This window comes from Lemur catta, chromosome 11 (assembly GCF_020740605.2).
Source record: "Lemur catta isolate mLemCat1 chromosome 11, mLemCat1.pri, whole genome shotgun sequence".
NCBI classification, from domain to species: domain Eukaryota; kingdom Metazoa; phylum Chordata; class Mammalia; order Primates; family Lemuridae; genus Lemur; species Lemur catta.
Genome location: NC_059138.1, coordinates 6,219,472 through 6,245,070, shown reverse-complemented (window position 1 = coordinate 6,245,070; position 25,599 = coordinate 6,219,472). Strand labels below are relative to the sequence as shown.

General features: G+C 50.6%; 1 protein-coding gene across 1 annotated transcript; it reads right to left on the bottom strand.

The window, feature by feature from the left end:
- Positions 1-4,980: 4,980 nt before the first annotated feature.
- Positions 4,981-24,184, bottom strand: PDIA4 (protein disulfide isomerase family A member 4). Its single transcript, XM_045565099.1, has 10 exons — positions 23,843-24,184; positions 17,083-17,257; positions 15,829-16,034; positions 13,550-13,688; positions 11,595-11,800; positions 11,290-11,448; positions 8,690-8,841; positions 7,609-7,765; positions 6,879-7,112; positions 4,981-6,200 (listed from the first exon to the last, which is right to left on the bottom strand). Exons 1-10 carry the CDS (start codon positions 23,928-23,930, stop codon positions 5,785-5,787), a joined length of 1,932 nt encoding a protein of 643 aa, XP_045421055.1. The 5' UTR covers positions 23,931-24,184; the 3' UTR covers positions 4,981-5,784.
- Between the last annotated feature and the right edge of the window lie 1,415 nt (positions 24,185-25,599).

Here is a 25,599-nt window from a genome sequence, read left to right as displayed (position 1 = left end):
TTCAAAAGTTAAACGAATTGGGCTACGAAGTTTTGCCTCATCCACCATATTCACCTGACCTTTCGCCAACTGACTACTTCAAGCCTCTCGACAACTTTTTGCAGGGAAAAGCCTTCCACAACCAGCAGGATGCAGAAAATGCTTTCCAAGAGTTTGCGGAATCCTGAAGCATGGATTTTTACACTATAGGAATAAACACACTTATTTCTCATTGGCAAAAATGTGTTGATTGTAATGGTTCCTATTTTGATTAAAAAAGATGTGTTTGAGTCTAGTTATGATTTAAAGTTCAGTCTGAAACCACAATTACTTTTGTACCAACCTAATATCTCTTTGATTCATTATAATGGGAATCAAAAAATTATAGTAACCATGTCTTCTCAAGGTATAAGCCCTTTGCCCCAGCTGATAGGATCTTCAGAAAAGTGTAAGTTTCACACATTATTGCTATTTGAAGTTGTACACTGAGACGGGTTTGGGGGTCAGCTTTGTCCTTGGGGCTCCTGGAGCCCTTCCTGGTCTACACTGCAGGGGGTGGGGGCATCAGTATTTTCTCAGGGCCTGGGGAAGTGGCCAAGGGCAGCTGTGCTCTCATAAAACCCTTAGCATTAGGAGAGCCGGTCACTGCAGAGCTCATGGATTTGGAGGTTTGCAGTCAAAGAAACCAGGTAAAGGTTCTCTCATCTCCCAGAGAGTCCCCTGCCTGCTGATGCTACAGGCTCTGAGAGCTTCAACAAAGAGCCCCACGGAAGTATTTTGTTAGCTCTACTATTTCCCAGCCAAATAACTCACAGAATTCTGCATTAATGGAGCACTTCTTATCCTCCTTCAGAAGTGTTCCCAACACATTTTGGGAGATGCTGGTGCTATGGACGAACACTGGTTCCGAGTTCCAGCTCTGGCCCCACATACCAGCCCTGCAGCTTTGGGGGAAACCATCTACCTCCTCTGACCTCCACTTCCTTTTCTACGTCATGGAAGTGACCAGACCCATCCTGCCTGCATTACAGTGGGAAAATGTGATGGAATTTGGGAGCTTCTGAAGACAGACGCCAGGCTCCAACCCTGCTGGCTGAATCGGTAGGCCAGGTCCAGCACCCAGGAATCTGCATTTTATACACACAGCCCCATGCCCTCCGCTTGGGAGCTACCTTGTGTCTACACAATGCTGCGTCAGTGGCCCACTGCCCATTACAACAGGCAGGAGAGACAAAGAGATGAGCAGTTGTGACACAAAGAAAAAGGCCTTCAGAGGGAGCATTTCAGGGCTCTGCAGACCTTCGAGTTGGTGCCTGATGCCTTATGCACCAATTTCCTTTCATTCTCTGGGAATCACATTCACTCAGCACATACTGGGGCAGAAGAAACCCATTCAGAAGAGCAACTGTGCTTTAACCAATGCTCCAAGCCTGGCCTCAGCTGCTCTCACCTCTACCCCTGTGATTAACACATGCCAGGAAGTGCTGTAAGCCCCCCACGCGTTATCTCATTTAATCCTCACAAATACCCTGCCAAGAAGCTTTATCTTCATCTTACAGATGGGAAAATAAACTCAGATAGGGGTTAGGTAACTCACCCAAAGCCACACAGCTATAAACAGTAGAAACAGGCCTGGTGCGGTGGCTCACGCCTGTAATCCTAGCCCTCTGGGAGGCTGAGGCGGGTGGATCGCTCGAGGTCAGGAGTTCGAGACCAGCCTGAGCGAGACCCCATCTCTACTAAAAATAGAAAGAAATTATCTGGACAACTAAAAATATATATAGAAAAAAAAAATTAACCGGGCATGGTGGCGCATGTCTGTAGTCCCAGCTACTCGGGAGGCTGAGGCAGGAGGATCGCTTAAGCCCAGGAGTCTGAGGTTGCTGGGAGCTAGGCTGACGCCACGGCACTCACTCTAGCCGGGCAACAGAGTGAGACTCTGTCTCAAAAAAAAAAAAAAAAAACAGTAGAAACAGCCTGGATTAAGGCTTTAATTAATAATATATGCTGAGTCTCTAACACTTAGTAGGCAATCGATGGCGGCTATTAATATCAGTAGTCTAAGATCTGGTATTGTTTTCTATGCTCAGATCTCTCCAGGTTTATATACTTCCTATATTGCAAGTGGACAGTGACACTGTAATGTTTCTCAAACTCACACAGAACAACAGGACATCTGTCACTGTCTTCAATGAGTTACAGTAGGGGAAAGAGAATAGGTCGGGGATGCTCTGGACGGAGACTTAAGGGACAGAGGCAGAAGTGTAGGCATCGACCAATTGTAAACAGACCTTTTGGGACAATTGGAGAAATGTGATTATGGACTGGGTACTAGATGAATAATCTATCTTGGTAGCTAAGGCACCGTGGCTCTGTAAGAAAATGCACTCTCAAGTATGCAGGGGTGAAACATATCTTGGATACGTCATTAAAGAAAAAAGAAGGAACAGATAAAGAAAATGCAGCAAAATGTTGACAATTGTTTAGGTGGTTGATGAGTAAAGGGTGTTGGTTAACACTGTTCTCTTTTGTGCATGCTTGAAAGTTTCACAATTAAATAACAAAAAATCCTCCATTCGGAAATAATGGAGACGGAGACAGTGAGATGAGTGAACTCCTGGAATGAAACTTTGCATCACACGCTGACAACACCTATCAGCCTTCTCAGGTCCACTCACCACCCTCCCCTCAACATCTGATCAGCCTCGGAGTCCTGGAGCTCCTGCGCCTCCCCCCGCCCCCAGCCCCGAGAGCACCCATTTCTTACGCCAAACGCTGCCCGCCCGCTGCTCCCTGGCTAGCAGACTGGGTTTCCCACAAGCGAGATGCAGCAGCACCAGAGTCAGTCCAGCTCTCCATCTGCCAGACCCACCCCGGGGCTGGTCGGCCCCACCCCCCTCCCTTCCTCAGCTGTGAAGTGAACACAATAGAACCTACCTCTCGGATCACTTAAATGAGACAATCTGGTGAGCTGCTTAGCACAGGGCCTGGCTTTTGCTAAGTGTCCAATAAATGCTGACTGTTCCTCTCATTGTCGAATCTCAAACTGATGTCACCACCCTGCTTACTTGTAAAGTCAAGTTTCTGACTCAACCGCAGGCCCCCCTCACCCGCCCTACCTCTTCGCCTCCACCCCACTCAGTGCCGTGTCCATGCCCCTCCATGTTCACCTTGCAGCTTGATGCCTGTCCCTTTGCCCCCATTGTGCTCCCAACTTGGGAAGTTCGTTTACTTCTCCTCTTCCCAGCTTGAGTCAGCCTCCCTGCTGGAGACAGTACCCTCTCTCTGAGCCCCTGTACACACCTTCATTGTGGCCCTGATTGCACTGGACTGTAATTGACATACTTGTCTCCTCTACAGATCTAAAGCTCCCTGCCTGGTCTGGCATAGATTCCTTCACAAGGGTCCTGCCTTTTGCAGTCAATATATAGAGGAATATGCACTTCTCAGGCAACACGGTTTTTTTTTTTTTTTTTTTTTGAGACAGTCTCACTCAGTTGCCTGGGCTAGAGTGCTGTGGCGTCAGCCTAGCTCACAGCAACCTCAAACTCCCAGGCTCAAATGATCCTCCTGCCTCAGCCTCCCAAGTGGCTGGGACTAAAGGTGCTTCTCACCCCGGCCAGCTAATTTTTTCTATTTTTTAGTAGAAAGGGGATCTCGTTCTTGCTCAGGCTGGTCTCAAACTCCCGAGCTAAAGCGATCCTCCTGCCTTGGCCTCCCAGAGTGCTAGGATTACAGCCGTGAGCCACCGCACCCGGCCAACATGGTTTCCTGACTGTATTTCAGAAGATGATACATTTTGACTTCTGCCTCAGGGCCTTTGCAGTGCTGGTCCTGGCTCTGGAATTTACTCCTGGTGTTTCTCAAACTTCAACGGGTGTGTGAATCTGCAGGGATCTTCTTATATGAAGGTTAACTCAGAGGACCAGGGTCCAGCCTGAGGTGCTGCCTTTCTGACATTCCAGTGACAGTGAGGCTGCAGGTCTCAGGATTTACTCCTGTTCTTTGCCCAGCTCAAGCCAACTCATCCTTAGGGTCTCAGCTAAAACATCCCTTTGGAAAGGGCTTCCCTGACACCTCAACTGGAATGAGGCCACACTGCTGCTCTCTGCTGGAGACTAGCCTAGCCCTCTTGCTCACAGCCCTTTGTACTCTACACTGTGTAATGTTTCCCCCGACGGGACTAGAAGCCCCGCAAGGAGAGGAAGCATTGTGTTCTCCTGGCACAGTGTTAAAGGAATGTGACTTTTGCTTCAAGGAAAAGCTTTTTAGCACTGTCCCCCTGCCCCCATATTTACTCCTCTGAGCTTTCTGGCAGTCTCTGAGGGAAGGGCCTTGAAGGCCCCAGCCCAGGCCTGGGGGCCACCTGCTCTCCTGACGGAAGACTTTTTGTTGCACTGGAGATTCTGCAACTTACAGACACCATGGCTACCCACAATTCCTGGTCTGCCCTGCCCAAACAGCAGGTAATCGGGAAAAGCCCACCTAGGCTGCCTTCCTGACACCTGCTGCTCCCTGCCACACACCAACCCCTGCATCAAACCAGTCACCGCTAAAAGAGCTGCCACCAACGCAAGAATTTCTGCCCTCACCACTTTTCAATCAGAATTAGGAACGAGTGGATGGTGGGAGAGCAGTGGGGTGAGAACAATGAAGACGGCTAAACTCCATGAGAGGAGTAAACTCCTGCAATGAAATTTCCCATCACACACAAAAGCCACTGAACCTGCAGGGCCCAGAGCCGCCTCTGCGGAAGGGCTGATCCAGCCGCCACCCTCCCCTGGCCCCAGCCCAAAGCAGACGTGCTCGGGAGAGACCTCTGAAGCCCCCCATCCTAGGATCTTCAGGGGTCAGGTGAGGCAATCTGTGTCCCGTGGGACAGGGAGCCGGCTCAGCAGGCCCAGGCCAGGCCCCTGCACGACCTCAGCTCCACCCAGCTCCTGCCCCACCCCTCAAGGCTCCCAGCACACAGTGGACATTTGCTAATATAGTCACTGCGAGTCAATTGTGATAATGTTTTTATTCCATTACGACAGCCTACCCTCTTTTTCCACCACCCTGAAGTATCCATGTCTGGGTCTGAGGTCATTTCTACCCCAATGACGGGGACTCTGACGCAGTGGGTGGCCTCTCCCTGGAGCTGAGTAGGGTCTGGGGGACCCTGGGCAATGTTCTTCCACCCTGGCGCTTGGTTTGCAGGGAGCTGGCACAGTGACGCCCAGTCCTGCCTGGGCACGCTGCCTCTCCCTGGATGGGCAGGCGGCTCCCAGGTCAGATGGAAATGTCATCCTTGGCAGGGTGCTTGGTGACAGTTCTTACTTTGTGCCATGACAGGAACAAACCAAAAACTAACACATAACAGTAGCTGAATCTTCTTACGCTAACAATTCCTCAGAAAATGATAAAAAAATGGGCAAAATCCACAATTTGGCAAAGGTTTTTTAAACTTAAAAAAAAAAAACATTTTCACACAAAGGGGATTCAACTTATCTGTTCTGAGAAAACAGTAAAGAAAGTAGAAGGTGCCAAAAAAACAAAACAAAAAAAAAAAACAACCCAACCCCCACATGATAAAAATAGGCATATCCTCTGTAAAAATCTGGACTAAACTATTGAGTCACTCGTGGCTATTCAGGATTCAGAACATGAGGTGAAATACCAAAGCATAAAAAAAAAATAAAAAAAGAATTGTGATACTGCCATTGCGTCACTGGCCTCAGCCGCAGGCTGTCGTGGTGCCCTGGCCCGCCACTGCTGGAATGCCATGTGTCCCGTACCTCCCACCCTCTGCAGACCTCAAGGCCTTCAAAGCTCTTCCTTGGTCCTGCTCAGTTTTGTGGCATGTTCTTCCACAAACTTGCTCAAATTCTCCAGATCTCTCTCTCCGCCCTCAAATTTAATTGGATTCTTTTTGTCCCCACTGGGGGCGAAATAGATGGTGGGGAAGCCCTCCACCTTGTAGCGGTCGCTGGTGACGTCGTTGGCGGTGGCATCCATCTTGGCAATGACCAGGCCCTTCTGGCCCTTGTACTTCTTGGCCAGGCTGGTGTACACGGGCTCCAGCTGCTTGCAGTGCCCGCACCACGGTGCGTACAACTCGATGAGGACGTCCTTCTTGGGGTCCATCACGATGGAGTCGAAGGTCTTCCCCACCACGACCTTAACTGGCCCCTTGTTGTTCTTGGGCACTGGCTGGGATTTGATGACCGGCTTTAGTTTTCCTGCCAAGGAAAAGCAAGCAGGGGAGGGGGTGTCAGTGCTGAAAAAGCCTGGACCCTGGTGGCTCTCTCTGAACCAGGCGGTGAAACAGGAGGATGGGTGGTCACCAGAGAGGGCGAGGCACCCGCTGCCAGGACCAGGAAGGTCCTTGTCTCCAACAGCCCCACCCTAACAATTCGCAGTTTACTTCTCTGATTAACTGGTATCTTCTACTCTCCTCATTGCTGCAAAAGCCAGAGAGGCTGCAGCACGCCCAGGCCTGACGGGCCCTGTCCAGGGAGGCCATCACAAGGCAGACGCTGCGCGGTGCAGAGGAGGAGTTCCTGAGAGCTGGCACCAAGGCCTGTGAGCCAGGGTGGGGAGAAGCCCGGAAGACAGGCACCAGAGCAACGTGGTCTGCCCGTCATCTGGCCAGCACTGCACAACTGCAGCCACTTGCTCAACCAAGACCCACAGAGACAGTCCATTTAAAGCCTCAATTCCCAATTGTCCCCAAACTTCTTCTAAGCTGTCTTGGTGGCTTGGAGTTTGGAGCCACACTTGGCCCTTCCCTGGACACGGATGTCAGGCCCCGTGTGCACCAGGATGGGAGGGGACTCCTGGCTGACCCTGTACCTGTGGCCAGAGTGCCACATGCCCAGGACAAGAGCCACTGAGGGGAGACCACGGCCCCAGCTCACCTTTTTTGAAAGCCGTGACAAACTCGCGGAGTGTGTCGGAATCAAACTCCTCTGGCTCCATGGCGAACTTCCTCCCGCTCTCGTCCAGGATGGCCGCGTTGACGTCCTCCCCGCTCTCGCTGAGCCCCAGGTCCTTCACTTCCGTGGCGTAGTCTTCCTCGTCGGCAATGGCGAAGGTGTACTCAGGGAAGTCCTTGGCCACCTCCAGGACTTTGTTCCGCCAAAACTGAGTAGCTGAAACGGACCGAGGGCTGTGAGCTGGCCAGCTAAGGAGAGCCACAGTGCCAGCTTCCACTGACAGGAAGGTTAAGATTCTGCCGCTGGTGTTCTGTCAAGGCACAAGGCCCAGATTTACCTCAACCAAGAGAAAAGCATTCTTGAAAAAGCCACGCTTTGTGAGCAGCGGGCCATGCTGTGAGCCAGCAGCCCCGTGAGACCTGTGCCCAGGTGGCACGGCCATACGTGCCGAAGCGGAGGCTGGTCCAGGCCTCGCCGTGTGGCCTCTGCGGGCCTCCAAGTCTCATTACCTCAACTTTAAGAGGGTGCTGGACTTGGTTCTAAGCTCCCTTCTTGCTAAAAAGGGAAAAAGGACGGTTGTATAGAACTTAAGGAAAAATGACCCTGAAGTGAAAAAATTAAAAAAAAGATACACCTGAGCCACCAATCTGCCAGAGGCCCAGGGCCAGTGACAGTCCCCTTACCCCTCCCCCCCACAGTGGGGGCCCCTCACCAGCTCTGTAATCAAAGCTGAAGTCCACGCTGTAGTAGACGACCACCAGGGGGCGCTTGCTGTACCGCTTGGCATCATTGGAGGTCTTGCGGTGGCCCACCAAGGGCAAGGCGTGCTTCACCACGTAGTCCCTGATGGCCGCCCCCTCTGTAGAACCCTGCTTCAAAAAGGACACAGGTGAGAGTGGGCCCCAACAGCAAAGGGACCTCACACACCCCTCAATGCCACTGCCAACGAGTGCAGCACAGATGTGTGCTGGGAAGGAATTCAGCAGCGGAGACATCTGAAGGGTCAGTCTCAGGAACTGACACTCTGGGCGTGCCCCTTCCAAGCACACCCCAGTAATGCCCTGCTGTCCTTTGGGCTCCCTTTCCTCCAGCCAACACTAACTGGGCTCCTCAGGCAAAGGCAGACACCTCGTGCCCTTTCCTGTGGGCCTAGGTTCACGAAGCCCAGGGAGGCACTGCTCGGGAAGGCCGGGCTCCCGGACGCCAGCAGCTCACGTGGACTGAACTGTACAAAACTTGCCACGTGAAGCGCTACCGGGCGCGCAGCACTCAAACACTGAACTGGACCTGGGCTTCCCTAGGGCGGGAAGCTCCCTCTGCTCGCCCTTTAGGAAGATGAAGCAGGGGTGCAGGAGTGGACAGAAAAGCAAAATCCACCTGCCGAGTTCAACAGCTCCATCTGGTGAATGAATAGAAAGGGGAGCCATCACTCCGCAGCCCTCACCCCGAGCCGCCAGCCACCCAGGCCAGACCCACAGTGGGATGGGCACCCGAGCGAAACTGGCACTCGTCTGCCAGCGGCCTCAGGCCCCATGACCTGCCAGGTGTGTGAGAGCCCCCCAGTCCCTCCCTCCTGCAAACCAGGAGCCACCTCTGCCTGTGCTCCCACCCTGTGACTTAAGGGACCTGTGGGGTGGGGAGAGGGGGCTGGGAAAGGTGCCCCAGATCCCACAGACAGAATGAAGCCTCCATGCTGCAAAACCTCAGAGGGGGCTCACCCAGATTCCTCATGCCCGCGGGGGCGGGGCTGGCGCTGCTGGGGCCCTTCTCGGACCGGGAGAGCCCCCGCTCACCTGAATGTCCATCACGTTGCTCCTGGGCTCATACTTGGACTGGAATTTCTCAGGCTGCATTACAACCAACTTCCCTGGGGAGACTTTCAAGAACTTTGCTAACTCAGTGCTGAAACTGTGGTGAAATTTGTAATCTTCTCTTAGGTTGTTAGCTGAAAAGTTAACAATAAGATGTAAGTTATTAAATTGCTTAGACAACTGAGCAAAAGACCTGGACATTACCACAGTAAATTCTGTGTGGACCATTTCCAGAGCTTAAACACTTAAGGGAGTTTGTTTTTAAAAACTCAGTATAATAGCTAAATCCTGTATCTTAAAATTTGTCAAAAATAAACTCAATGTTCATGAGAGCTAATTTGTCAGGACCTACTGTCAGATGACTGACAGCCATGACGACCAGAAGCACACTGATTCTCAGACAACGCGTGAGCGTCACACATTCCTACAGCCCTAGGTTGAGCTTTTACATCCAGCACCTTTCATGGGGGTTTAAATCTCTTCCTTTAGTTAGTGGGCTACTGCCTGTGGGCTGGAGCCCTGAAAGTAGTTCTTTGGCTAACTATATGCTTTCATTTCAGTGTTGTGAAAACTCCAAGATGAAACCCCACTGTCTGAGGACGCTCTACAGTAGGGCTTGGAGAACTTTCTGGGAAGGACCCGACAGTGAAGAGTACTGGCTTTGAGGACAACATGGTCCGTCCCAACCACTTAACCCTGCCACTGCAGTATGAATGCAGCCAACAGCGTGGGAACATACAAGTGTGTCCGTGCTCCAATGAACTTCACTTACAAAGACAGGCGGAGGGCTTTGGTTTGTCAACCCCTGCCCTAGACCCTACAGGTAAACTCACTTTGAGCCCCTCCCCTCTCCCCCCTCACTGAGGCATCCGAACCCACCCTGAGCTGATGCTGTGATTTAAACACTGGGTGTCAGCCACCCTTGAAGGGATCTCGGGCTGGAGGTTTGACAGTAGAGATGATAAACCACATTTTTGGGAAGGCAGAGGAGCTGGGGGACAGCCTGGATAAGCTTATGCCTTTCAGAGTCAGACAGACTTAGATTCAAATCATAACTCTGTAACCTACTTAACTGTGTAACTTTAGGTGTGTTAGTTATTAATGTCCCTAAGCCTCAAGTTCCATCTCTGTAAAACGGAGACATTAATGTCTACCTTGTAGGAACATGGGGAGGATTAAATAAAGCAACCCATCTATCCAGGAGGCACCCAAATGTTAGGTTCCCAACCGTTCTAAGGCTCCAGGTGCCCCGGTATTTGTCATCAGTGGCTTCAGGTGGAGAAAGTCACGTCAAGAACTCCACTTCTCCCTGCCAGCCGTCCCATCAGCTCTGCCCCTGTGGTCTCCCCACAGAACACCTTGCATCCCTGGGGCTGTCTCTGGCTCCTTCCAGGCTCCTACAGTGAGCAGACACACCAGCCCCGGGGGTCTCACCCCACCTGCAGCCCCGCCCCTGTGTGAGTCAAACCACAGACTCCAGCTCCTGCAGTGGGGGGCCCAGGCCTGCCCGAGACCCACTGCACCAGAATCCAAGTCTTAACAGATTCCCTGGGAATTTGCAAGCACATAAACGCGTGTGACTTGAAGCTGGACTTGGGGCTGGGACTCTACTGCTGCCCACGGTCCTGGGTGGGTTGGGGTTTTCCTCTGCAAGTTCCTTCCTAACCGACTAGTTAGGAGTACATGACAAGGTTACCTAAGCAACAGACTGAGGAAACACGAAGGGAACTTGGCTCTACTGTAAGTTTTATTACATTACTGTGCATTTGATTTAGCACAATAGTTACCGTGCAGAATGCAACTGGCACTAAGTGGCAAACAGCGCATTTAAAAGATTATAATTAGTACTGTGGAGTAGAAAACCAAGCTGTTTTTGGTTTGCGTGTCGGGGGCACTGAGAAGAAACTGATAAGGATGGAGAGGATCCTAAGTGTCTTTCGCTCACCCCTGAGAGGCCACTTGGGATGGCAAGTACACCTGTCCCCGGGCATCAGGAGCCAGAGATGGGCAGACAATGGATGGAGCAACTGCCAACCCCCAAACACTGCCGCGGACAGCTGTTCATAATGATTTTACTCTCAGACTAGCAAGACTAGCACTTACTATGTACTTAGTAGAAAAGATCACCCCCCCTGGGATAAGAAAACTGGACTGAGTCACTGCCTGTGGTCATAGCACTAATAACGGCCAGAGCCACAACTCAAACCCAAGTCTGACCCAGAGACCTGCACGTGACGGCCGGAAGACTTTCCCTCTAGAGGAGGGGCCCCGGGAAGGGGCTCCTGAAAGGCAGACAAGGAGCCGAGACAGGTCCTCGCAGAGGTCAGGGGGAGGTAGCACAGCCCGGCTCATCGAGTTGGGGTGGGTCTACAACCCACAGGTAAGGAGGGCAACAGGGACAACCCAGCCCCCACTGCACAGCAGGAAGCTTATTCCCACAGTTGCTATCTCAATGTTTTCATCAACCCACCCCCTAAATGGATGTCCCAGGAGCTTCATGCAAAAGTAGCAAACTTTCCAGCAACCACGGCCAGCCAGCCTGGGTACACACATTTTGTTCAGCCAAAAGGGACACAACTCACCGGCATCCTGATACTGCTGGTAGGCTGGGTCACTCTCGCCCTCAAAGACCCCAATGATGATGACGTCGTCTCCATCCTTTAAGAAATCCTGGACCTGCTTCAGGGCCAGAATCTCCTTGGAGGGAGGTCCGGACTGCTCGATCATGTAGTCAACAATCCCTGGGAGCAGAGCACACGCCTGAGGAGGGGCCCCCAGGACCGCCTGCCTCCCGATGCCCATGTCTTGCTGATACACATCAGCACCCAGCACTTCCCAGGGAGCTTCCCTTCCCCCACCGCGGCAAGAGGGAAGGAAGCAGCCATACCGTATTTTTCTCGTGGGCCATTGTAGTCAAAAGGCCTCCCCTTGCGGAAAATTTTCAGGGTGGGATAGCCAGAGACATCGAACCTCTTGGCCAGGTCCGTTTCTGCGGTGGCGTCGACTTTTGCCAGGGGAATCGGAGGTGAGCGCTTGCTGAGCTCCTTGGCGGCCTTCTCATACTCGGGGGCAAGTTTCTTGCAGTGTCCACACCTGCCAAGAGGAAGCTGGTTTTGTTGGGGGCCTGTTCCAGTGTGGACTCACCTTCCGGCTAAAAGAGGTGCAGAAGGGAAACCCATCCTGTGTTCCCAAGCAACTTGGCCACACCCGCAAACCTCTGAATGCCACCGAGATGAGGGCGCTGAGCCAGGGCCCTCAGGAGGTGCCAGCAGGACAGACATGAGCTTCTTTGCGTGGCATCCACACACTGAGCGGGACATGCCTGTGTGAATGCACACATACGGGGGACAGGCCAAGACAGACAATGTCCTAAGGAGGGAGAGAATTTTCTTGGTTGGGGAGTTGGAGGCTGGCAAGATATAAGTCAGGGGATCGCTGCATAGAGGCAGTGACGGCTGAGCTGGGACCCGGGGGACAAGAAAGACTTACACAGGACTCCCCAGGAGGAAGGGTGAGGGGGGCGCCGAGGTAGGAACGTGAACGTGGCGTGGAGAACTCAAGAGTCTAACAAACCCTCACTAAACAAACCAACCCAGGCAGAAAATGAGTGAGCCAGGGGAACTCAGAATTAAGACTAGTTGAAACAGCCCGTCTGCACAATAAGAACTGAGGACTCACGCCTGGCCAGGGCCTCACACGCACTGCGCTCTCAGTACTGAGTTAAAATAAAACATTGTTTTGTCAAAGGTCTTACACCCATATGAACTATAGGATACATCCTGCAACGTGGAAACTACTTGCAAGGAAAAGGACAGTAGTTCTCTGAGGTGTCATATACGAGATGAACGTGCACTACCCTTACTCCCTGAGCATGCGGCGTATGGTGGTCTGCTCTACCCAGCTCCAGAGCGACCCCAGAGCAGCCAGAGAGGTGCTGTGGCACTGGTCTCCCTCCCACCAGGCCAGTGCCCCACGGGCAGCAAAACAAGGACTGGCATTTCTCCAGCATCATAGGAGGTCATCAGGATGCCTGCCTGCTCTCCACATGCACCAGAAGTTTCCTTCCTTGTCCCCCAGCTCTTTCCTTCTCTAGCCACCCATCTGCCTTCTCTTTTCACTTGTACACTCAACAGTCACCAGGTGCGGTGGTTTCTGCTACAGCATCCCAAGAGCCTGGGGTCTGGCTCATCCAGGTCCTACCTGGACCAAGAGTGACCTCAGGCCACTCTTCTTGGCCCAATGGTCATATTCCCAATTCACTGGCTTCCATTCTGGTCCACACAGCACATGCTGACAAATACCAAGCACACTCAAGAATCAGAAGGAAGTCACCGAGATAAATGGCACCTTAGGCCTTTCCTGGAAAGGGCCACGGCCCTCCTGGAACTAGCCGCACCTCTCCCTTGAAAAGTCTTTTTTGCCTTTTGCTCCAGCTACTCTGACTCCCCCGCCACTGCTCATCCGCGAAACTGTCAGGCCTCTCTCCCTGCCCGGCAAAGCAGCCACCTCGGCTTCCCAGGTAGGGCACCATGCAAATCAGCCTACACTGGCTCCCACTCTACCTTTCATTCTGGCATGTTCTTTGCTTTGGGTCCCTTCTCCCACCAAAGAAAGGACTTCCTGCTGGCTCCACCCACACCCACTTCAACAGCCCCCTTCCATCCATCCCTCGTCTGGGAGACCCGGGCCTCACCCTCACCCACATCCGTCTACGTGCTCCTCTGCCGCATGGGCAAGGGCCTGTCATCTGCGTCTGCCACCTGCACCTAGTGCCCAGCAGGGTGCCGAATACAGGAAGGGCTTGATCAATATCCTAGTAATATGAAACCAACACCATCTTACCAAGGGGCATAAAACTCCACCAGAATGATATCTGCATCATTCACAACTTCGTCAAAGTTGTCTTTGGTCAACACAAGTGTGACTTCTGGTGGAGGTGTCCAGTCGGGCTGGGAGACCTCTCTGACCTTGGCAACAATTTCTGAAAGAAACCAAACAAGAATGAGCACACAGGGACCCCGAGCCGGCAGGTACCTCACCTCTCTCCAGAAGCAGGTGGGGAGTGGGAAGAGAGAGAGTGGCAGGGCCCACCAGGACAACAGGGATGTCTGATTTCTTGAAACCCAGGGCATCTCTAGCCTGGGCCACCTCCACAGCTTTAAGGGCACAGCTAAGGGTCAGAAAGTCCACTGTTTCCCAGCAGCCACCCGTCGTATTTCCACCACCACGTGCATGACCTGCAGACTTTGCTAGATGGCCTACGACCAGGTGAGGAACGAGACTTCCTTCACTACCAGATTACGGCACTAACTGCAGGTGAACCCCAACCCAGCATCGCCCATTAATACAATTTTGGGGCACCTCCCCAACAAATACAAAACATGTACTTCATCATATACACCTAGCACCAGCATATTACACACATTGTAAGTTGTGTGCCAAAGTTGAGAAACATAACAGGAGCAGCAGGTCCCACTGCCTGGCTGTGTGGCATTGCCTGGCAAGGCTTTTTTAAAAAAAATGCCCATCTGTGGCCTCATTACCCAGAAACAGATGCAATGTCTGGAGTAGATATAGGATACATTCTCATAGAAAAGTTGCTGGGCGGTTCTTAGGAACCAGTGGTTGCAAATTCTTCTGTTTTTCACTGTAGAATCCATCAAGGGGCCAAGCATGAGAAGCGCTCCTGCAAAGCGGCAGTCCTCAAACCGAAGTGAGCACAAGCAGCACCGTCACACGCAGGCACTGCATGAAGCGCCTGCCCCGCCTCACCCGGAGGTCCCGGGCCAGTTAACACGGGGAAGGCCCACTACTGACACACAGGATGTTCCGGTTTAAAGGTTCCAAGATGGGCCACGTCCCTCCCTCGCAAGCATGGGTCATAAGTTTCCAAATATATACGCACACTTACTTTTAAACAATAAAAGCATGCTACTTTCAACTTCTTTTTAGATTAAGTTCCTTATGCACTGATATGGCTAAGACACATTTGTTAAATAAAAATATGAAGGTGCAGGATGCTGTTTAAGATGTGCTAACTGTAAAAACGAAAAAGCACACGCATACTTGCTTTCATATACAAAGTATCTCTGAAGAATAGAGAAGAAACTAGTTACACTAAGCTGTCGCTCTGGAGGGGAGCTGGATCACCCAGGTTCAGGGTAGAAAGACTATTCATTTATACACATCTTTGAATTACGAAGCATTTAAACATGTTACCCAGTCAATAGACAAATACACTGTGAAACTAAAAATTGACAAGAAGTGAGGACATTTCCTTGGTGCACCACACAGTGGGTCTCACTGCTTACAGGAGAAGAGAGGCTCTCATACCAACGTGAAGGAGCTGTGAGCTCACACCCAACTACCTGACGTTCTGCAGGTGTGCGCCCGAGGCCAGCCAGGGGAAGGCACTTGTCCGGGACACACGCCTATTTTATGACTATAAAGATCTGAATCCTAGTCAATGTTCTTTCCACTATTCCGCACTGAGAACAGAAAATGCAGCATCATTTTCTTTTTTAGTGATTAAAAGAGACATGCCCTTGATAAATGACACTACAATTTTATTTGCTCATTCGTTAATAATAAATAATAAAAAATAGTGCCAAATGCAAGCCAGGCAGGGACCCTTCTGGCCAGGCTGCCATCGCCCTCCCGAGACTCCCTGGAATGTGGCTCTGCACCAGCAGCACGGCAAGAGATGCAAATTATTTGGTCTGACCTGAAACTTACTGAATCAGAAACTCGGGCTGGGGCCCCGCAGTCTGTTTGAATGAGCCCCCTAGGTGACCTTGATGCTCGCTAACCATTAAGAACCGCTGTTCTAGAACATCTCCAAGAACCTTGGCCTCTGATGGCATTTCTTAACGCTCCTGCTCCAGATCTTGAGTTTCATGGTCTGAAATGTGAAGACACCCCTCCCATCCAAGAACAAGTTTAATTTTAATTTCAGTTACCCCAAACTTTCCAGCAGAGAGCTGGTGCTCCTGAGGGTCAGTCCCTGGTCCACTCAACTTTTCTTCCTTTTCATTATCCAAATCCCACTCCCTGCACTTTCTGTTCCTGGGGGAAGGAGTCCTGGTCCCCAGCTTGCTCCAGCAACTCAGGTACCAGCTCACCTTCCTGGGTCCTGGAGCCCTCGTAGTCGACAGCCTGCCCCTTCTTAAGGATCTTGATGGTGGGATACCCACTCACATCAAACCTGCTGGCCAGCATGGATGCCGAGGTCGCATCGATCTTGGCAACGGCAATGGGAGGATCATTATCCTTTAAGACACTGGCAATTTTTTCATATTCCGGAGCAAACTGCTTGCAATGTCCACACCTAAGAATTAGATTTAGGGAAGGAAAAAACTGTTAACTGTATCTGTGGAGATTTAAATCCAACAATACACACTGCTCTGGTCTAGATGTGGTCTGTCCCCACCAAAACTCATGTTGAAACTGGATCCCCAATGTGGCAGTGCTGGCAGGCAGGGCCTGGGGGGAGGGGTTTGGGCCACAAGGTTTGGCCCTCATGAGTGGGCCAGTGACCTCTTGGGAATGTGGGAGCGGGTGAAAGTCTGGCTTCTTCCTTCCCTCACCATGTGATTTCCGCACACACTTGCACCCCTTCCACCTCCCACCATGAGTGGAAGCAACACAAGGCCCCACCAGAAGCCAAGCAGATGCCGGCACCATGATCCCACCCTGCAGAACCACGATCTAACTAAACCTCTTTTCAAGTTACCCAACCTCACATATTCTGTTACAGCAACACAAAATAGACCAAGATGCACAAAAACAGGAGCTCGAGGAAACATCTGCAGAGAGGCACACATAGGGAAGGCCAAAGGGGTTCCGAGATCAAACAAGTCTAGTTTTAATTCCAGCTCTGTCCTGAGCAAATACTTTCAACATCTCTAAATAGTGGTTTTTCTATTAAGTTTCTCACAATTTGGTCCAGTGACCCTTTCCACGACACCTGTGATGTCAAAATTCTTTACATAGACGTTATTTGTCTTTCTCACTCATTCTGGGCATATAGTGGAGTTTCCCAGAGGCTCCTTGACTTACAAGAATGTCAGTATTCTGACGTTAACATATAATGGGGTTGTTACCTAAAAATGAACCAAGGAATATTTTTTAAATTTTTCATTTTTAACTTCAAATATGGTAAATGCTGATAAGCATGACCTACATATAAAGCTCTCTGGGGTCCTCAATTTTTAAGAGTATTAAGGGGTCTTTGCACCAAAAAGTATGAGAACTGATGATCTATAAAACAGGAATAATATAACCTCACAGACCTGTTAAAAGAATATTTAGATGTTTTATATAAAACATTTGTGCTAGGCTTGCCTGCCTGCAGGAACTAGAAACGTGGTCCTTACCACGGAGCGTAAAACTCCAGCAGCACCGTGTCTTTGTCAGCCACGAAGTTATCAAAGTTTGCATCATTTAGGACCAACACACCATTTTCTTCCTTTACTTCCAAGTCGTCTTCCTCTTCATCATCTTCCTCCTCCTCTTCCTCTTCATCCTCAATGGCATTTTCTCCATGAGACTCTGAACAGAAGACACCCAGACTGGTTAGGAAACTGGCAACTCTCCTTAAAATTTCCCTAGAACCCAAAAGCCCAAAAAGTGTTGAGTCCTGGGTGGTCTCTGGGGGCCCCCTCGCTGGAATGAACTGGTGACATGAGGCCTCCCTCCTGCCAGCAATTCTGCTCTAAGTTTGCATACTGGGCAGCCACTTCAGATTTCATTTAAAGAGACATCACAGCTAAATGATATGTGAAAACCACCGCTCTAGAACTTAAAGTCCGAGTGCCCCAGCAGGACTTGGAGGGCAGGATGCCCCTTCTCCACACTCGCAGCCCTCTGCCCTGCTCTGTGTACCTCCCCCCACCGCCCCCGAGCACACAGAGCACTGACATTGGCCTCCTCCCCCTCTACCCACCCTGCAGTCTTGCCAGGCCTCGCCCCTGTAGCACAGGCTCGCACCCCATGCTTTGCACTTCAGGAGCATCTCGTTTTGTGGTTCCCCCAGCAGGCAAGGTTGTCTCTCACTGATATTCTTTCTCCTCCTCCTCCTCTTCCTCCTCCTGTATGCTTTCCACATGGAGGGCCTCAGTAACACCTCCCATGAATGAATGACCTTCCTGGCCCCCAAAGGAGTACAAACAGGAGAAAAGTACTCATTCTCGAGGACAGAATACTAACTCCATCTCTGAAAGGGGATGGCATGTTACTTCATACTCATAAAAAACAGCCCTATAGGTTTTATAATCCTTGAGGAAAAGGCTGAAGTGTGAAGACGACGGCAGGAAATCACATTTTACACTTATGAAGTCACCACTGATTAATCTCCCGAGTGGAAGTTATTTTGGGATGACAAATTTAGGAATCCGTCAAAATATTGTTTTGGAATATTCATTCCCCCCCACATTACACCTTTGCTTGGAAAGTTTTCTTCCCAGAATTCAAGAAACTGCATATATTTTATTGTCAAGGTTCAATTCAATTTGGTTTTTATGAAACAAGGTCTCACTCTGTTGCCCAGGCTGGAAAGCAGTGGCCCAATCACATAGCTCACTATAACCTAGAATTCTTGGGCTCAAGCAATCCTCCTGCCTCAGCCTCCCAAGAAGCTAGGACTATAGGGGCATGCTACCACAGCCCAGCTAATTTAAAAAAAAAATTTTTTTTAACAGACACAAGGTCTCACTCTGTTGCCCAGGCTGGTCTCAAACTCCTGGCCCCAAGCAATCCTCGCACCTCAGTCTCCCAAAGTGTTGGGATTACAGGCAAAAGCCACCACATCCAGCCCCAATTTTTAATTTTTTTGCCAAATTACAGATACGTAGAAGTATAGAACCACCATTCTTATTAACCAGGTTCTCAAGCTACTGTGACATCTGTGAACAGAACTGAGCACAGAAAGCTTGATAATTTCATTAACTCTGAAGGCAGAATGTTTCAAGGGGCCAATTATTCTTCTTTTCTAGAGACACATCCCAGGAAAGAAATCAACCCTACTAGTTACTACTTGGGGCTATGGGTGAGGTCAGACCCTGGAACCCCTGGGACTCGAGTTCTTCCACTAACTAGCCCAGTGTTGGCTCTGCGGCTGCTCGGGCCAGGGAGGGAGCCTGCGACGGCCCCACATGGCCCTACCACATGGGTGGAGCAGGCAGCTTTTTCATCAAGGTTAAAATTTACCAATCTGCAAACTAATTAAAAAAGGCAACTAAAAATCCACCTGCACACTGGTCACCCTGCACTCACCCTTTTCCCTTTGAACAACTCACTGCTTCTTCCTGACTCGCACATTACTCTAACTTAAAACCTGAGTTCTTTGTCAGGGGAGGGAGAAAAGCTCTATATGCCAAAAGCAAACCCACCCACCTGAGAAGTACAAAGCTGGCTTGTGCCTCTCCTGCCCCACCCACCATCTGGGCTGGAAGGCTGCAGGAAAGCCAGCTGCCCCCAGCCCACAACCCCCGGTGCAGGAGGGCAGGGCTTGGAGGAAGACAACCCCCACCTGGGGGCGGGGAGTGCGTGTGACAGCACAGGCAGGGGCTGGGCCCACCAGCAAGTGCTTTCTGACTTCTTCCCAAGGAGGAAAGGGCAGCTTCCTCACACTGAAGAATAATAACCCAACGTGCCCAAGGCTTTCCTGTCTGCCTATTTCAAATCTTCCTAGACTCCTGAGGAGAGGGGGTAAAAAGGAAAGAAATTCTGCTCTGTAGTACCCAGAAAATCTTGCCTGCTTTATTTACATGTTTCTCTGAAAGAACCTTGTGAGGTTAAAACACACATCTTGCTCTGATGTCATTAACTGACTAAGACTAAGCCCGAGGGATAACTAGCCCTCTTCCAGGGCTGGTAGCCTAGGCTGGTTTCTTCACACTCACATCAGACCCGATCCCCTTCCACTGGACACTGGCAGCCCGCGCTATCTGCCCCGTCCTCTTGAATCAGGACCTAATGCTCTTGGGAACCTCTGGATTTCACACTGGTCCTTAGGGGCCACTGCCCCAGGCACTTCCAGGAATCCCACCAACAACTATCCTGTAAGCACTGTGAGTATTGAGCTGATCTATGCTGACCGGGGAGACTCCGGTCACAGGCTTTCCAAAAGGCTAGTCTGAATACTCTTCACTTGAAAGCCCACCTAAACGCCCTGGGGGCTTGATGCTGGGATATTCTGCAGTTTCTCTGCTCCAGTTGGGGGCTAGTGGGTACCACACTCCCTAACCCCATCTGTGTGTTCACAGGTAGGTAGGAGAGTGGGTCATACCCACTCTCACCGCTCCGCCCAGCAAGAGTCCTTTACTTGCGGGCAGATGAGAAGATTGGAGGAAAGTCAGAAAGCAAGCACCGGGGAACCTAATCCACTCATCTACCTAGGAACCTCAACAATCACCTCAATGCACAGGTACACGATTTAGGTTTACACTGAAGAGGTCTAAAAGCCACAGAGGCAAGCCCATTCCAGAGTGAGTTTTACAAAAAGGAAACAAAGATGTTTTCTTACCTAGGCTCAGCCTGAAGTAGACTCTCATCACTACTAGTGATGGAGCTCTCACCATTAAATGGGTGTTGACAAGTTACCATGACACAGAGCACTCCTAAGAGGCAACTTATTTCTTGACACTTTAAAAAAATGAATTTATCAGGCCGGGCGCGGTGGCTCACGCCTGTAATCCTAGCACTCTGTGAGGCCGAGGTGGGTGGATCATTTGAGCTCAGGAGTTTGAGACCAGCCTGAGCAAGAGCGAGACCCCGTTTCTACTAAAAAAAAAAATAGAAAGAAATTATCTGGACAACTAAAAATGTATAGAAAAAACTAGCTGGGCATGGTGGCGCATGCCTGTACTCCCAGCTACAGGCGAGACTCTGTCAAAAAAAAAAAAAAAATTTATCTTTTTAAAGAACAAAATAACATAATTAAGAACTCTTAGCTGCAATAAGGCATGGCCCCTAACTTCCCATTTCCCCTCAACTCACAGACAACCTCATGATCGATTCCTCTGCAATCTGAGAAGGTGCTAGCTCTATTCTCATCACATCTCTGCAAGCAAAACACCCCACGTTTTGATAGGAAGACTACTTTTCACAGGGTTTCACTTTTAAAGTTGGACATTCTAGGATAGAAAATATATTCAAAACCTTCTAGCATCTTCTGAAAGGGGGCACTCTTCCTCAGCACAAGGCAAATGAAGCCGCCCACATTCATCTCCACATTGCTTAGCCTATAGTGAGGTGACTTCTGAAATGCGTAGCCCTTCATCTGGCCAGGTTGCTGCAATCCCTGTCCACTCCCACTGAGCACATCTGATGACAACAAGGGGCCCCTGTGCATTCCGGACACAAGCTGGTCCTCTCTAGTCATTCTTTTTTTTTTTTTTTTTTTTGAGACAGAGTCTCACTCTGTTGCCTGGGCTAGAGTGAGTGCCGTGGCGTCAGCCTAGCTCACAGCAACCTCAAACTCCTGGGCTCAAGCAATCCTTCTGCCTCAGCCTCCCGAGTAGCTGGGACTACAGGCATGTGCCACCATGCCCAGCTAATTTTTTCTATATATTTTTAGTTATCCAGATAATTTCTTTCTATTTTTAGTAGAGATGGGGTCTCGCTCTTGTTCAAGCTGGTCTCAAACTCCCGACCTCGAGCAATCCTCCCACCTCGGCCTCCCAGAGAGCTAGGATTATAGGCATGAGCCACCGTGCCCGGCCTCTGGTCACTCTTTAATACCCACCAGAGAAGTACCTGTAAAAGCTAGATAAACTCTACCATTAGGTTAATACTGAAAAGTTTATAGTAAACACAGAAAATGAGAAATGTGTTATCGGATATAGTATCATCATAGCTGATGTTTATTACGTGCCAGGCACTGTGCTGAGCTCTTAAACACATTTCACCCCTTTAAGAAAGAATATTACATGTATTTTACAGGTGAAGAAACTGAGGCACAGAGAACTTAGTGGAGGGTCCTGACGACTTAACTGCTATGCCAAATTGTCAAAATATATTTTCTTCCCATTATGCCCAGTGGTGGACTCATTTAGATTTTCCACATTTTAAAGGCTCTGAAAATAATTACCTGTAAGATATGAAAATAGCAGAGCAGTTTAACAGTTCCTTAGCAAGACACACAAATGAATTTCCACTGATTTTTAAATCTAAACAAACCAATTCTAAAAGCAAACAAACAGGATCAAAATATTTTCCTTCCCTCTTTTAGCTGGAAGGATGTGAAGAGCACAGGCCAACTTCTAATCTGAGACACAAGCCCTGCAACCAGAGGCTTAAACATCAGGGCTTAAATGTATTTAGCACCCAAGTGTTGGGGAGGGGGCATTTAGGTGCCCAGACGATGTAACAGAGGCAAACAAAACAAAAAACCTAAAGACTTGGAACATCTAGGGTAGGGAGTAGTGCAGCCTGGAAACGAATCTGCTGGACAAGTTATCTGCTAAAGGCTTTGAAAATGTGTGTGTGACAGCATGCTGAGGGGCACCTTCAGGGATAAGAAAGAGTCAAGGTAAGAGCCAGAAGCCCCACCCAAGAGAGTATAGGTCCAGGGAGGATTGCCTTTGGCCATGACAACCCCAGGGATTCCTGGGACCCCAAAGGCAACTGCTTCCCAAGGACTTTACCGTATTAGTGACCTGTGACCCAAAGGATAAACTCGCTGGTCCTAAGGGCCCTTGAAGTCCACTGAGTTTGCCGCTCTCCCAGGTCTCTCAAGAATCCCCCAGAAACAGAATCACTGGATCAAAACCAAGACAAAGTAGTAGTGCTTTTTAGCTACATTCCAAAAAGTACCCCCCACCCACACTGGTCCTCAAACTTTACTGTGCCTCCCAAAGTTGATTCTGCCCGAATCAATGGAGAACTTGTTTAAAACACAGATTCCAGGGCCCACCCCTGCATTCTGCTTCAGCATATTTCGGGTATCTGCATTTAAATAAGCACCCAGGTGATTTGGATAAAGGTCCCAAGACACCTGTAGGCAGCACCGCTATCTGGTTCCTTTCTCGGCAGGTGTTTTTCTCGCTGAGTGCTAATTTTTACTTCCTTTTCTATTTGGACACTCTTTTGAATCAGTGACCCAAACAGAAATTACTCAATCTGTTTGAAAGAGTACAAAGTTCATAATTCTCCTACACATTGTTAGGCAAGGGAGTTTATTTATACTGGAACAAACTCAATAGGTACAGGGCTAGTGATTAGGGGCAAGAGCAGAGAAGAAGAAAGTTAACACCAGAACTGGGATGTCCTGTTCTCTAGGAATAACAATCTTTTATGGCTAGTACTTCCTAATTTTCAAAGTTCTCTTATGTTTGCAGCTAGCTCATTTCGAAGAAACAAGCAGGAACGGTGACTACTAGGTGTATTATCGTTCCCCCTGGAGTGTGCGCTTCGTGCGCAGGTACCACACTCCCCATCCTTTACTCCCAGAAGCCAGCGCGCGCAGTGACCGGTACATAGTAGGTGCTGAATAAATGCTAACAGAAGGAATGGCATCTCCAGTTTCTAAAAGACGCAAACCAAGCCATCCCTTTCTCCCTCAAACCAGAAAGCTTGGGTTAATTATTTCCAAGTCTACAGACCACATTTTTTAAGAAATAAAATGCCTGCTGCCCGGGGCTGCTCCAGAGAGTTCCCACTTGGGGCCTCACACCCTCGCCCCTTCTCTAGAACCTGTTCTGAAAGCAGTGGCTCCCTTTCCCCCACACTGCCTGGGCGTGTTAGCCTGGAAATTTTAACCAGTTCCCACGCTCCCCTTCCCCGGAGAACAGAGAGGGCAGACAGCCTGAAGTGATCTGAGCAAACTGGAAAGAAGGTGCTCTGCGCCCCTCTCCACGTCCAAGCCTCGAGTGGCCGGGGACTTCCAGTGAGTGGGAGCTCGGGAGGCCCCGGCCTCCCACTGCCCACGGCATCCACACTGCGGTCCTGCCCGCCACTCCTGGCCCTAAACTCCAGCAAGTTTGCACCGGGCGCAGCGCCTGTCGCTCGTTCTGCAGCAGCTCCGCGCGAGGCCCGACCGCCACCGAGGCCGCACCACCCGCGGGCCCCCGCACGGTTTCCAGCCCGCGGAGGCTGAGTCCCCGGCCCGGCCCAGCGGCGCGCTCGCCCGCTCACCTTCGTCCGCCCCCTGGGCGCCCGCCGCGGCCAGCAGCTGCGCCAGCGCCAGCAGCAGCACCAGCAGGCAGGCTTTCCGGGGCCTCATGGCGCCAGGTGCGGGGCGCGGCCTCCTCGCGCGGCGGCCGCTGGGCACTCCCGGACCTCCGAGCTTGGCGACCGACTCTCTCCCCGCGAGCGACACGGGAGAGAAGGAAAAAAACCCTCAGGAAGTCCGCCTCGGCGGCTGGGGGCGGAGGACGCCGCGGGCCGGCCAATCCCAGCGCGGCGAGAGCGCGGGCCGCGTGCGCCTCGTGCGCGTCCGAACCTCCTTCGGCGCCGAAGTCGCCCCCCGCTCCTCCCTCCGCGCGCCCCGGGGCTGCGCGTTTAAAACTCCGAGCCCTAACGTGAGGTGCCCCCTTCTGATTGGCTGCGCCGTGACCACCAATCAGAGGCTGCCACTCGGTTTGCGAGGAGCGCACAGGCCGAGAGAGGGAGCGGGGGAGAACAAAGCCGGTGGGCGGGGCCCGGAGGGGTGGGACCTGTCTACGCATCGGTTTTCTATTGGTCGGCATCGCGGTGGGCGGAGCATGCCTGGGAAATGTGGGGCGGGGCCGAGCTCCACTTCCTGCGGCGGAGCTTGGCAGGAAGAACACGTGTCTTTAGAGGCGCGGTGGGGGGCGGGGTTGTACGGGCTCCCGGCAGCCCGGAGGCTGGAGACCAAAGCGCGCGAAGGAACGTGAGACAGTCTGCGGGTGGGAAAAGGAGAGAACGAGGCTCCCGAGTCTGCTTTATGTTCGTGGGCTTCTTGATTTTTTTTTTTTCTATTTGAGCACATTTCTCTACGTGGGCTAGGGAGCGGGGATGAACAGGCAGTGAAGTGAACCCACGACGCTAGGTTTGGGGAAGCCTCTGTCCACGGTTTCATCTGTGAACAAGAAAACATTCTTGTCTAAACTTTGCGTCATGTTATTTATTCCTCTCGTGATTTTCTGCAAAAGGGAAGTACCGGATAACCAATCTGGTGGTTTACATAGATCTAAATATAGTCTTGAGATTCTCTCTTAACCACCTTGGACAAGAAAACGAAGTTAATATCATGATTTTTGTATGTCAGAAGAAACGTCTGTGGTGTGTATTAGGGTTTGAGATTTTTTTAACACCAGGGAATTGGTATGCTTGAGAAGTTGTAGAAGATAAAATAGGGCAGATAAAAACAATGAAACCCAAAAGTCCAGGAGTATTTTTTTGTTTGCAGATTGTTAAGTGAGGAAGAAAGAAAATGGACTTTCTTTCTTTCTCTCTGACGCCTGTAATCACAGCACCCTGCTCCCTGGTAGGCCAGAAGTTCCAGATCAGCCTGAGCAACATAGTGAGACGCGTCTCTACAGAAAAAGAAAAAAAAAAAAAATAGCACACCTACCTGTAATCCCAGCTACTCAGAAGCCTGAGGCAAGGGGTTTGCTTGAGCCCAGAAGTTTGAGGCTGCTGTGAGCTATGATGATGCCACTGCACTCTGGTTAGCCCCTGCAACAGAGCAAGACTCAGTCTCAAAAAAAAAATCGTCAAAGGTAGAGCCCAGTCAGAATGTTCATCTTCCTTCATAGTTTCCTATAAATCTTTACAAAATGGAGAGGAATGAGTCCCCCAATTGCCCAAATGTGAGACAGATACAACCAGTTTCACTAAGGCCCCTTTGGTTTTTCTTTTTTTAAATGAAGGGGTGTGGGGGTGTGAGGAAGGGTGCTCACTCAGTTGCCTGGTTTGTTTTTGTTGAG